Source organism: Centroberyx affinis, unplaced genomic scaffold (genome assembly GCF_046629955.1).
Source record: "Centroberyx affinis isolate AG114_WGS23_722 - 3 ecotype Tasmania unplaced genomic scaffold, CSIRO-AGI_Caff_v1 ptg000169l_1, whole genome shotgun sequence".
NCBI classification, from domain to species: domain Eukaryota; kingdom Metazoa; phylum Chordata; class Actinopteri; order Beryciformes; family Berycidae; genus Centroberyx; species Centroberyx affinis.
The window spans coordinates 79570-93203 of record NW_027278866.1 but is presented as its reverse complement, the minus strand read 5'-3'; the positions used below and the strand labels follow the sequence as shown (position 1 = coordinate 93203).

The following is a 13634-nucleotide window of genomic DNA, read 5'->3' as shown; positions in this document are numbered from 1 at the left end:
AAGACAGAATCACTACAGCCATCTTGATTGATCAGAATAGTGGCTTTCCTTGACAGGCTGTGACAAATCTTGCTCAGATTTCAAACCATATTTTGTTGTTGATGTTGTTGTTGTTGTTGTTTCAATCCTTAACCTCTACCCATGGCACAATAGATTAATGAATTTCATGACACACATTACTGATACATAAATACAAAAATACATGAATATTACTCTATAATTATACGTGGCAACATATATTTTTCTTTTCTTTTTTTACATTTTAAAGAGGGACAGTGCACATTAATTGATCCGAGGGTAAATGTGCCAACTGGCTAATTTTCAACTGTAGTCCCTGTGGCCAGGTATTATTAGCCAAAGATTACAGATTAAATCACTTATGATTATTATTATCACTTATTAATACAAATAATAATTACAATAAACTTCATTTGCATAGCCCTTTTTTAAAACAGAGTTTACAATGTGCTTTAACAATCAAATAAAAACAAACACTCACAAAATGAAAACAAGATAAAAAAAAAAAAAGATCAGTATAAAGGGTAGAAATAAATCAATTGTAAAAACAATAAAATAAAAAAAAAAACATCACATTAAAGCAAGCCTATAAAAATAGGTTCTAAGTGATTTAAACGATGATATGTGGATTATTTTAGCCGTAGCTCCTGAGGATCTGAGGCTGACCACATGGTTATAGGGTGTTAGAAGGTCTATGATATATAGCTTGGAGCCAGACCTAGTTATTCATGCTTTTATCTCCAGTATGCACCACACTGAAAATCACCAATTACATTACATTGTACGTGATTTGTGACTGTTATAAATGGCAATTATAGATCATAGATTGTCTTTTTTATGCTGTTATTGAATCATCACACTACAAAGCAAGGAATCTCTGTCTGTATGTGTGTCCTTCGCATATCTCGAGAACCGTTCGTCCAATCTACTTCACACTTGGCGGGTGTATTGCTGGGGACCCAAGGATGTGCAGTGTTGGATTGGACACACGACACGTTCAATATTAATAAACTTTGAATAAACAAGCGAACAGCGCTCTGTGCAGCAGCTGGGCTCAAAGCAAGCGACTGATAGCCTACGCCTATTTTGAACGGGCACTGCACTAGTAGCTATTGAATAGTTATCCTAATCTTTTGAATAATCAGAAAATTCTTCAGTTGGAGATCATGTGCAATCAGCATCACAGTCTCACAGTGCTTTCTTTCTCAGAGTCATCTCATCAGCTTGTGTCCACCACACTCCCTCCTTCCATTGGTGAAGGGCAGATGTCCTGCCGACATTGTGGACAGGTGCCAAACTCCTGGATGACTCTGTCGGCACAGTGGCTGCATAAACACTGGTGGCCACAAACCAGAGTGATGCTGGCCTCCTCTCCCATACACACCACACAGTCCTTTACAGTCTCTGAGTCTGTAATCAGAACATACATCAGAACTAGGCAGCTATGTGCCATGAAAAGCCAAGAGTCAAAGCCAAAGACAACACCAGCTGATTTAGTTTGATATAGTTCCTCTTTTGTGTGTTAATCTGTGAGATCACCTGCTGTAGTCTTTGGTTGGAATGAAAACCTGCAGATTCTTGGCACACAATTGCGCATCCCTGACCTACATTGTAGCCACTGAGTTGGTAGCAAATTTAACTGACATTAATGGTGTATTATCAAATAGCTTGTTGACATCAGACTTTAATGTGCTATACATTTCTTGTAGCTACAATTCAAATGACTGTCATGACTAACAGTTGTTGAAGGTTTTTTGTCAATATTTAGCTACAACTGATCCTGACAATGGTTTTAGGTCAGCCAAGCAAAAGAAGGTGAACTAGTTGAACTACTGATCTGTAACAGCTATTCCATGTTTTAATGACTGAGCCTTACCTGGTGGGAGCTCCGTCGTTAGATGGGACATGTGATTGTCATTGTTGTCACTGAGGCTTCCTGAGCGAGAGTACACATTGTGAATATGGTTCAAATTGCAGTGGCTGTCGATGTCAGGAGAGGGAAACTGTTTGGGTGCAGGACAGGACTTTCTCATGCCTGACAGATGCTTTTTCTCAGAGCCTGCACCAAAGGATAACATAAAAATTGTTTACTTTTATATTGTATGGAACCCAAGATGTCAAGCAAGTTTGATCATGCTTAGAATCAGTTCCAATTCAATAAGAACAAGAAGAACAGGCTGCACTGCATAGTCAGTGCTGCCTGTAAACTTACCCAGTAGGAGAATGGAGCATGTCTGTCCATAGACATCTATCATGGCCCATAGTGGTTGGCTGAGGTCTACCCCAGACTGGAGTTTGTACTTCCTGCCATTGTCCATCCTGCAGTATATGTTGCCACTAAAGGAAACCCAGAACTCCAGCTCTGACCCTACATAGCAGCAGGTCTCAGGTACGGGGGCAGCCCAGTGCCCAGGGGTATCGGTGAGGTCGGGAATGGCCATGACGGGCAGAGGCAGAGCTCTGGCTGTGGGTGGTATGTTGGTGAAGCCCACACGCAGTACTCCATGCCAGATTGGCAAACATTTCTCCACTCTCAGACGAAGCCTCTCGTTTACCTTCACTGGGCGGCTGCTCAACACCAGGCCGTTCTTGAACGTGCATTCTGTCCTCTCTGCTCGTCGTCCCCCCTGGCTCAGGCTGACCAGTTCTCCCACAGCCTGATCATGGAGGGTTAAAGGACCCAGGCAGAACATCCCACACCTGTGTGACCTCTCTAACCCTACAGTAGACAAGACAACACAAAAGAAATGGTTAAATAACTGGAATGCATAGTTCTCGTTGTGAAAGACATGAGGGTTAAAGGGAAAATTACAAATGTTTGCATAGAATTAATTGTTTTTGGTCCAATCAATGACATCAGCAAAACAATCCACATGTAGCCACTAGGGAATCAAAAGAACAAGCCAGTAAATATTATATCTGTTCCATTAATTGAATGGATTATTGATGCAGAACTTGAAACAATAAATTGTGCTGCAATAGAATGAACAAGTCATTTGTGTTTGAGTCTGAGTCCAAGTCCCAGCCACAAGGGTTCAAGTCCAAGTCCGAGTCTCCAAGTGTTATATTAGCAAAAAAAAAAATCTGACAATTCTCAGGATTTATAAACAATGATGAAGACATATCCAAAATAGAATTACTCTAGTTTTATTTTAAATAAATCATCCTTACGGAACCAAAAATGTGACAGAACAGCTAGTAGAGTTTCTCTAATGTATGAATATAGGTCAAAATTTAAATACTCTCTATTGTGTTATGTTGCCTTTTGGCTGGTGTGTACCAATTTATGAACTTTAACATTTTTCCCTACATTTTGATACAGAATACCTTATTGATATATAAGGTACAGTTGTGTATTACATATTGCATATTAACCCTTGTGATATCTTTATATTCTGTATGCTCGGCTCCAGCACCTCGTCGAGCTGAGACTCCTCACAGACTCCCAGCCTCACGTGCTTCATCTCCCTCCGGACCTCCGCTGGTGTCTTATGTACTGATCATTGTCCACTGGGCATCATATCATACATCACACATAGCTATTCCATTACATTCACACTTCACACACATATCACACACTTTATTATGGCTCTCTATAGTTATAGTAACCATTCAGTTATTCAACGATTCATTTAAGTCAGTTTTCCGGATAGTTATACTGTCGCCCCTTTATTGCTATCGTTGCTGACTCATGTCTTCCACTGCTCATCTTCCATGACTGTGTCTGCTGAAATGTTGGTTTAATTATCAGTATTGCATATTCACATGATCATCTATTCCTATTGCCATTGATTAATCACAATTCATAGGTGTATGCCTCTTGTATATACTGTACTATATTCACTTGTATTTACCTGATTATTGAGTGTGCTTTAGTTTAGCAATAAATATATTATTTTGCATAAAGTCACTTCCTGTGCTCATTGTGTGGGTTTAAATACAAACCGAGAACTCACTCCTTCAGATGAGACCTGTTGATGCTATCTGTTATTTGGTGCCCCGGTCTCAATTCTCATTGAAGCTAACTCTAAATTATATTGATATCAGACACCATCAATACCTACCCCCACTACACAATAAACCTGACAAAAACAGATTTCTTACCAGAGGTCCTGTGGACTTTCTCCTTCAACATCTTGAAGAGGCTGTCAGAAAATGTCTTAGTATCTTTAGAGAAGATGGGCATGCATCTGTATCTTCTGGTTGAATTGATTGCTGTTCTCATGAAGTGGCAGTGATACCTGGAAACCTCTGCACATGTGCCTAAAAAAATTCAAAACACATTAGGCAGCACATGGAAAGTAAAAGGGAAGGGCTGGAGGGAGGGACTCTACTTTGGAAAAGTAAACTAAACTTAGTGAAACAGGAAGAGTGGCTTGGTAATGCTAATGCTTACATTCCTGTCTAAATAAGTGACTTTCAGAATAGCTTTGACAGTAAATGTAAAACCACAATCTAATGTGGCATCCCCTCTCAGCAATGCACACATTGCACCAAAAGAGGGAGCCAGATACCAGGGCATCCATTCCATAACTGCCTCCAGTTGGGATTCATCACTGATTGCGAGTACCTCCATAGATAGACGTTGGAGATATCCAACATCTATGCTCTGCTGGAGGTAATCACCAATCAAGCTGGTTAAAACAATGGAGCACCTCAATTGGGAGAGAGGAAGGACAGATGACGGCTGTACTATGCTTCTCTTCCCCACCAAGTAAGATTTGGTTTATGATGTGTGGACTAACCTGCTCTCTCTCTCTGTCTGTGTCTCTCCAGGAGGAGAAAGGAACTTGCCAAAATTTAATTGCCCTGGTCCGAGAAGATACCATGGTTGTCTTTTGCTCCCAAACTCCCTTTGCCTTCCCTTTAATAAACTGACTGTTTTTCATTGAACACTGAAGAACTGCCTTGTTGTCCTTCAATCTCCTACTGTGGTCTGCCTCTGAATGATCAGGGTGCTACATATGGTGGAGAATGTGGGCACTCTGATCACTACATACACCCAGAAGAAGGCAAGAAAATGAGTCCCCCACTACGTTGTCACCGTACCGTGAAAACGATAAAAGCTTACCTGGAGATGTTCACGAGGATGGTCACCAGAGAGAAATGGCCAGCAGTGGAGTGAGGAGAAGCACAGAAGACATGTCAGGATGTACCGACAGCTGAAGCAATTATGACACACTAAAGACAGCAATACTACCCCGCTATGGCATTAGTCTCCCGCATGAGGTCCGTTCCCACATGGAGGAAGCCCAGGCTGCGCAGGCACATGTGTACAACAGGGGAGCGTATATCTGAGTTCCAGTCAGGGGAGAAGGTACTGGTTCTGGTCCCAACTAGCCTGTGTTCCTGACATGCTAGCACGGCTGATATGAAGTGATGTTGAAGACCGGGCCTGTCAATTATCGGGTGAGACAGCGCAACCGGTAAAAAGGCCAAGTGCACCAAGTCAATTTGCTAAAGAAATGGGTGGATAAGACCCGCAGTTGCTTTGCCTACTGAGCTTTCTCCCCAGGACAACGGTCCCAATGGCAGAGCAACTCGGACCCCAGCAGCAGAAGGACCTAAAGGAGTTGACATCTCAGTGCCAAGATGTTTTTTCAGACATCCTGGGGGGAACGAGTCATAGCCCACAAAATCATTACAGAACCTGGGAAGTTTGTGCGCCAACGACCCTACCAGATACCTGAAGCACGCTGGGTGGCAATTTGGAAGGAGGTCCAGAAGATGCTGCAATTGGGCAGCATTGAGGAATCACATAGCGCCTGGTCAAGCCCCATTGTGATGGTGCAAAACCCGCAGGACCTCAGGACCCAAACCGGACTTGTCTGACAATTCTGTCAGACCCTCTGTCTGACTGTCCTTTTGATGGTATCATCAGAGTGGAATAAATATTCAAAGCAGAAGATGCAGTGTGTGTAAAGATAAGAATCGACATTCAAACTGTTCAGTTGAATGTGTCCGTTAGGATACATATCTCAAAGTGATCAAACCACAGAGCTGACAACAGTCCAAGAAGGATGAAGAACATTCTCAAGTTCCTCTGTTGCTCTCGCATACTTGCCTCAATGAACCTAAGGCTATAAGGCTCAGTCCTTACTGCAGCGACCCGGGTTTGAATCCGGCCTGCGGTCATTTGCTGCATGTCCTCCCCTCTCTCTCTCCCATACCTTCCTGTCTCTCTCCCACTATCTCTGTCAATAAAGCATAACATGCCTAAAATAAATCTTTAAAAAAAAAAAAAAAAAACTGAAATCTAATGGGTTGAGAGGCTTTTTTTGGCTTTGGTGTAGTGTCTTATTCAGCAGGTAGACAAGGCCCACTCCACATTGCAGGTGAGTTGTCCAGTCAGCCGCAGTCAAACACAATCAGCTCACTTTCTAAGATGCCGTTTAATCTCCCAGAGAACCTAGCAATAAACTAGACGATTCAATGGCTAAAGTTTAACAAAGACTAGTCAATGGTCTATTTATATTTTTTTGAATGTGTGTCTGTGTGACACTATTCAATGTTTTAGATCTTGTATCACATTCATCTCAGACACAAAAGAGGGTCCAGTGTGCTTCCCATGAGATCATCCAGATGGCTCAGTTAGTGAAGTTAGCATATTTACCTGTCACCTTGCAAGGTAGTATAAGTATAGGTGTACTTGTGGACAAGTGCAAATGTATACACACACATACTTAGGCTAACACACACACAGACACTTGAGGGCCTCAGAAAAGAATCAGGGTCATACTATCACATTTTGCTGCAAAGTGTCGTTACTTACTGTAGTCCCTGTGTGTCCGTTCCAAGCTCTGCTGAGTTCCTGATAAGTGACAGCTCTATCAGTCTGTTCCCACTCCCATATTTCCATGTCCTGAGAAATCCCCTGAGCCCACAGCGGCCTGCTGGATTCTACCACTCTGAGTCCAGAAGCTGCTCTCAGCTCTGCCATCCAAAATAAATATTTAACAGCTTGGCTGTGAGATCACCAACCAAAGGTCACATCCCTCTCTCTCTTTCCCTCCCACCGTCTCACTGAGTCCGTCTCCACCTCAGACCTTGGAGACAACTTGGATTACTGTCAGTGGACTCACCAGTCACAATGAACAGCAAACAATTCAATACTGTAGGAAGGAATGATATTTAGTCCATGTTACACACTTTCAGCAACTTTGTTCAGGCTTGTGGAGACGTGTGAGCCATGATTAGTAGTAGTATGTTTCATTAGGCCACTAATGATGTATTTGTAGTGATTGTGAATGGATCATTGCTTCTATGGGTGTTGCAATGTTCTGCCAAGTGCTAGTATTGTGTGTGTTTTCAAGATGATAATCATTATCTGCAACAACCCTGAAATCACCATTCCTAACATCTAGTGAACAAAATGCACTCAACAAAAAAATCATTTTCTTTCACTTGAATAGGCTTCGTTGAGGAATGAACACTGCCTCTTAGTGGTTCTAATTAGAATTGCATGGAATTTATATTTTACAACATGACTACAGATAGATGTCGCCAGAATCTTTATTCCAAAATCAGTGTCATGAACCAGCCTGCATCCACCATCAATGTATTTATAACGTTTGAAACACATGAAATATGGTAATAAATACAGAATGACTACAGCCATTGTGATCGAATCAGTCACAATGGCACTCACTGTTATTCAACAGAATAGTGGTTATTATCATTGACAGTCTATGACAAATCTTGCTAAATTAGATTTCATCCAAGTTTTGTTGTTTTTGCTGTTTTCTAACCCTAACCTTAATCCAAACTGGCACAATATATTCATGAATTTTATCACATACACATTATAAACACATAAATAAAAAAATAAAAAAATACATAAATATTACTATATACATGACACCATTTACAGCTTAAACAGGAAATAGAAAAGAAAAAAGTGCCTAAAGCGCTTAAAACAGAGTTTACAAAGTACTTTAGGGAGCCAGACCTAATCATTCATGTTTCATTCACTTCTTCATTCTTCTTCATTCACTGAAAATCACCAATTACATTACATTGCACTTGATTTTTGACTGATTTTTGAAAAATATTGCAATTACAGATCACAGATTTTCTTTTTTATGCTGTTATTGAATAGATGCTTGATTCTATCCTTGTTTAATTAAAGTGCATGTGCAGTTTCTATATCTTTTGAGCAATAATATGATACAATGCCATACAATCTTTTGCATAGTCTGTACAACATTCACATATTGACAGGGATTTACACATTTCCTCAGCTTTTCTCACAGTGCACACTCATCAGCTTGTGTCCACTGTTGTCAGATGTCCTGCCGACACAGCGGACAGGTGCCAAACTCCTGGATGACTCTGTCGGCACAGTGGCTGCATAAACACTGGTGGCCACAAACCAGAGTGATGCTGGCCTCCTCTCCCATACACACCACACAGTCCTTTACAGTCTCTGAGTCTGTAATCAGAATAGAGGGTAAACATTACATGACTTACATCAGAAGTAGGCAACTATGTGCCATGAAGAGCCAAGAGTCTACAGGTGTGAGGTTTTCATTCCAGCCGAAGACAACACCAGCTGATTTAGTTTGATATAGTTCCTCTTTTGTGTGTTAATCAGTGAGATCACCTGCTGTAGTCTTTGGTTGGAATGAAAACCTGACTAACAGTTGTTGAAGGTTTTTGTCAATATTTAGCTACAACTGTATGTTAATCCTGACAATGGTTTTAGGTCAGCCAAGCAAAAGAAGGTGAACTAGTTGAACTACTGATCTGTAACAGCTATTCCATGTTTTAATGACTGAGCCTTACCTGGTGGGAGCTCCGTCGTTAGATGGGACATGTGATTGTCATTGTTGTCACTGAGGCTTCCTGAGCGAGAGTACACATTGTGAATATGGTTCAAATTGCAGTGGCTGTCGATGTCAGGAGAGGGAAACTGTTTGGGTGCAGGACAGGACTTTCTCATGCCTGACAGTTGCTTTTTCTCAGAGCCTGCACCAAAGGATAACATAAAAATTGTTTACTTTTATTTTGTATGGAACCCAAGATGTCAAGCAAGCTTGATCATGCTTAGAATCAGTTCCAATTCAATAAGAACAAGAAGAACAGGCTGCACAGCATAGTTAGTGCTGCCTGTAAACTTACCCAGTAGGAGAATGGAGCATGTCTGTCCATAGACATCTATCATGGCCCATAGCGGTTGGCTGAGGTCTACCCCAGACTGGAGTTTGTACTTCCTGCCATTGTCCATCCTGCAGTATATGTTGCCGCCATTAGAAACCCAGAACTCTAGCTCTGACCCTACATAGCAGCAGGTCTCAGGTACGGGGGCAGCCCAGTGCCCAGGGGTATCGGTGAGGTCGGGAATGGCCATGACGGGCAGAGGCAGAGCTCTGGCTGTGGGTGGGATGTTGGTGAAGCCCAGGCGCAGCGCTCCATGCCAGTTTGGCAAACATTTCTCCACTCTCAGACGAAGCCTCTCGTTTACCTTCACTGGGCGGCTGCTGAACACCAGGCCGTTCTTGAACGTGCATTCTGTCCTCTCTGCTCGTCGTCCCCCCTGGCTCAGGCTGACCAGTTCTCCCACAGCCTGATCATGGAGGGTTAAAGGACCCAGGCAGAACATCCCACACCTGTGTGACCTCTCTAACCCTACAGTAGACAAGACAACACAAAAAAATGGGTAAATAACTGGCAGGCGTCTTGTTGTGAAAGAGATGAAGATTAAAGGCAAAAATAGACAACGGATGTTTGCATAGCATGAATTCTTTTTTGGTCCAATCAGGTAAATTACATCAGCAAAACAACCCACATGTAGCCACAGACAATCAAAACAACAAGCCAGTAAATATTATGTCTGTTGCATTAATGCAATGGATTTTTGATGTAGACTTTGAAACAATAAATTGTGTTGCAATATATTTTTGGATTATGAGAATATGTGAATATACTTGAGATAATTTAAATTGATGTATTTATTGCACTTGTGCAGTTATATATTTTACATATTATTTTACAAGTATCATTCACTTTCAGTGTCCTTTAATATAGTGTGTGTGACCAGATCTCCAATCGGCAGCGATTTACGGTAAGAGGCTGGTCCAATTATCAATAGAAATTGAAAGCTACAAATGTAACGATAAAGAGGATAAGATAAAGATAAAGAAGCTAAAGAAGATAAGATAAAGATAAAGAAGATAAAAATGCGAATGACTATGACTGATAGACTACTATAAAAACAATTTATTTGCCTAGTGCCATAACACCCACACTTCTTGAACAAGGTTAAACTATTCATAAATTGCCTTTGTATTTTCTTTGAACCCGGATACTTTGTAAATCATTTGCTTTGCTCTAACAATAAAATTGATTGTGAAGCAGTAACACAATTGCCTTTGCTAGCTATTACAACTTGTTGGAACAGTAGCCAGCAATAACAAAAGTGATTTCAATCAGCAGGTTGCACTTTCACATTTGAAGAACCTATTGAATATGCAGCAAATGATTTGTGCAAATATTTACAAATGTGAATACTGTATTCAATCATAGCATCCATAGAATTGCTAGAAGAAAAGAGTTATGTTGATTGATGAACTGACATAGCACAATAGCACTGGACACACCTGCTGTTGCTTTACACCTCTGTAGCAATACCATTTACCAGTTATTCTGTAAAGCCACTTTGTCATCAGTGAGATACATATCCAGGAAACTGCCCAACGTCCTAACCAGATAACCAAGTGTGTGACTTCCAGTCCTCTCTTATCTGCTTTATGTTACACTTCATAATATAGGTCATAACACTCACACATTTCCCCCAAATGTATTTGAAGCTCTGCTGCCTCACTTGTTAATCATCTGCTTTACACATGATTAAATGATGTCAAGTGATATATAGGTGTGGGCTCACATCCCCCCTTGCTTCGGAGTTGCACTGAAAGATTCTGAATTATTTAATCGGAATTTGAAAAAAAAGTTTGATTTCCTTACATTTAGGAAAATAGCTATTAAGGAATAGCTTTTAAGAAAAGTATGTAAATAGGATAAGTATGTAAATAAGGATTTTTTTCCCCATGATATACAATTCCTATATATATTAAAAAAAAACCTTAACCAGTTAATGTCAGATGTGAATGGTATGTAGGAGTTATTCTGGTGTTGCTAAATCTTATCTCCCCTATCATCGTATTGCATTATTGAATATAGCTTAATTGTACCATTGCCTTAAAATGATCTCAGTTTTGTTGCTTGAGATCACTCAATAATTTTTGTTGAAATTAGTATTGCTATTTAATTATGCCTGCTATATTTGTAATCAAAACCAAGTCAAGTCAGTTTTTATTGTCCCAGATATTCTATTCTAAATATTCTATTTCATTTCATTTATGGCTATCTAAATGGAAAATTGTGATATACAGAGCCTCATTGATATATACTGGTACTGCTGTGTACTACATATTGCATATTAAGTATTCTGTCAATAGTCAACAATAAAACCAAACAAAAACAGATTTCTTACCAGAGGTCCTGTGGACTTTCTCCGTCAGCATCTTGAAGAGTCCAGTCAGAAAATGTCTTAGTGTCTTCAGAGAATATGTGCGTACATCTGTATCTTCTGGGTGAATGGATTGCTGTTCTCATGAAGTGGGAGTGATATCTGGCTTTAAAACCTCTGCACATGTGCCTAAAAAACTTCAAAACACAACATTAGGCAGCACATGGAAGGGGAGGGCTGGAGGGAGGGACTCCACTTTGGAAAAGTACCTAAACTTAGTGAGGCAGGAGGAGTGGCTTGGTAACACTTACTAATGCTTAAGTTCCTGTCTATCTTACCACCCGTTTCGAATCAGGTGATCTTACATTCCTGCCTGTCTTGTAAGGTTACTTATAATATTGATGACTTACAGGAAAGCACTAAGCTCATAACCATCTAAGTTCATACCTTCAGGTAAATAATCCCATTTTGTGTAATGTTTGCTCACATGTGATGTTTACATCCTCAGAGTGGTATCACTTTCGTTCTTTGTCATTGTGATTCTTGTGACCTTGTATTTTATACCAAACAAGATGATGATTGTTGAAGTTCTGATAAGAAAAGACAAAGGTCAGACATCAACAATTAACATCAGCGATTTTACATGCTTTTTTTTTAATTTGCTGTGATGATGTACTTCATAGCAGTTACAGGAAACTGGGGGCAAGGATCGAATTTGCAGGGGTTGCTACAGTTGGTCAAGTAAAAAGGGAAGTCGTTTCACAGGAAAGGGGGGCTTTCTGCCCTGAACCCAGCAGCAGCACAGGAGAGAAGATGCACAATGAGCAATTCACGAGTGTAACCTGCAAATCGATGGCCTATGTCATGTTTCTCACAACTTTACCATCACTGTAGTCAGTTTCTTTTTTCATGTATCACATTTTATTTGCAGGAATAGACACTGAAGGAATTGGATCATTCTTTCTCTCTTCATGTAATCTTTCTCAAGGAACGGCATGTATCATTTTCTATTTAGGTTATACGCTTTGGCATCATCATGTAGGAAGGACATGTTACAGTATATAAGATGGGATGGACCCTTTTTTTGGTGAGCTTTCCTTGCCCCAGCTGCGATGCTCGTTGACCAACAATAAATTGCTATTGCTATTGTTCTTTTCCCTCTCAGTTGAAGTGAATCTAACGATTTGATGACCACATCTAACGATTTTTTGACCCACATCTTGCCACTTCTTTCTAATGGGGGGAAACTTTAATAGGCTACTAGATAATATTACATAGCATAATACCTGGAAATACCATGGTGTTCACCTGATTCAACACACCATGGCATCATGGAAAATACCATAAAGCAAAACCAATAACAAGCTTTCTGCACCTTTAGAAGATCATACGTCAGATCTGCGTATCAGCTGGGGTTTAGCTGGTCAGCACAGACTGATTCAGTGGATTAGATAGAACTTGCAAAATGCATGCTTGATTAAAAGGGCCAAGTGATCATGAAAGCATTCATAGACTACAAATTTAAGTTTAAAATTGTTTCATTTACTGCCTGTGAATATTGGTTGATCAGACAAGGCACAGATTTTTACTGCCCTCTACAGGAGAAATAACCATGTGGGCAGAAGGGAAGTAGGCTATTACATTACAGGCCTGAACATGTGACCGGATGAGGACGATTGGAATTCCAAAATGACATCATTACTGTTGGAAAATTACAAGCTTTTCTTTTACGCTCAACAAATACCACGTGTCTTTTCCTGAGAAATGGCTCTCTTCTTTCAGTCTTCCACTCCAGCAGGCTTCACCTTACATTATCTTTGGTAATATCAGGGAGTCATGTGGAATAAAACTAAGAGAAAACGCAACATCTCTCTGTTTACATTTAATGGTGGGAGATTTATTCATTAAGCCATTTATTGATCGATCGTTTTGTTCGGTTGAAATGGCGGCCTTAATTTCAGATGATGAAGTTGAAGAAGGTGTAGTCTGAAAATAAAGTCTGTCAAAAATGAAGTCTGGGTAACAAATGTTTTATATCAGATCATTTGAGCACAGTATTGCCTGAGGCAGTTTAGTGCTGTAAGATGGTAGGGATTTTCACAAATTAGATCTTATTCTAATATTATACCTTCACACACATTACTTT

General features: G+C 40.3%; 2 protein-coding genes across 2 annotated transcripts; both read right to left on the bottom strand.

Annotated features, from left to right (window-relative positions):
* Window positions 1–1237: 1237 nt before the first annotated feature.
* Window positions 1238–4156, bottom strand: LOC139656654 (E3 ubiquitin-protein ligase NEURL3-like). Its single transcript, XM_071534257.1, has 4 exons — window positions 4123–4156; window positions 2231–2737; window positions 1895–2077; window positions 1238–1428 (listed from the first exon to the last, which is right to left on the bottom strand). Exons 1-4 carry the CDS (start codon window positions 4151–4153, stop codon window positions 1238–1240), a joined length of 912 nt encoding a protein of 303 aa, XP_071390358.1. The 5' UTR covers window positions 4154–4156.
* A 3366-nt stretch (window positions 4157–7522) lies between these two features.
* LOC139656762 (E3 ubiquitin-protein ligase NEURL3-like) lies at window positions 7523–11659 on the bottom strand. Its single transcript, XM_071534384.1, has 4 exons — window positions 11513–11659; window positions 9139–9645; window positions 8803–8985; window positions 7523–8449 (listed from the first exon to the last, which is right to left on the bottom strand). Exons 1-4 carry the CDS (start codon window positions 11541–11543, stop codon window positions 8301–8303), a joined length of 870 nt encoding a protein of 289 aa, XP_071390485.1. The 5' UTR covers window positions 11544–11659; the 3' UTR covers window positions 7523–8300.
* Window positions 11660–13634: the final 1975 nt, after the last annotated feature.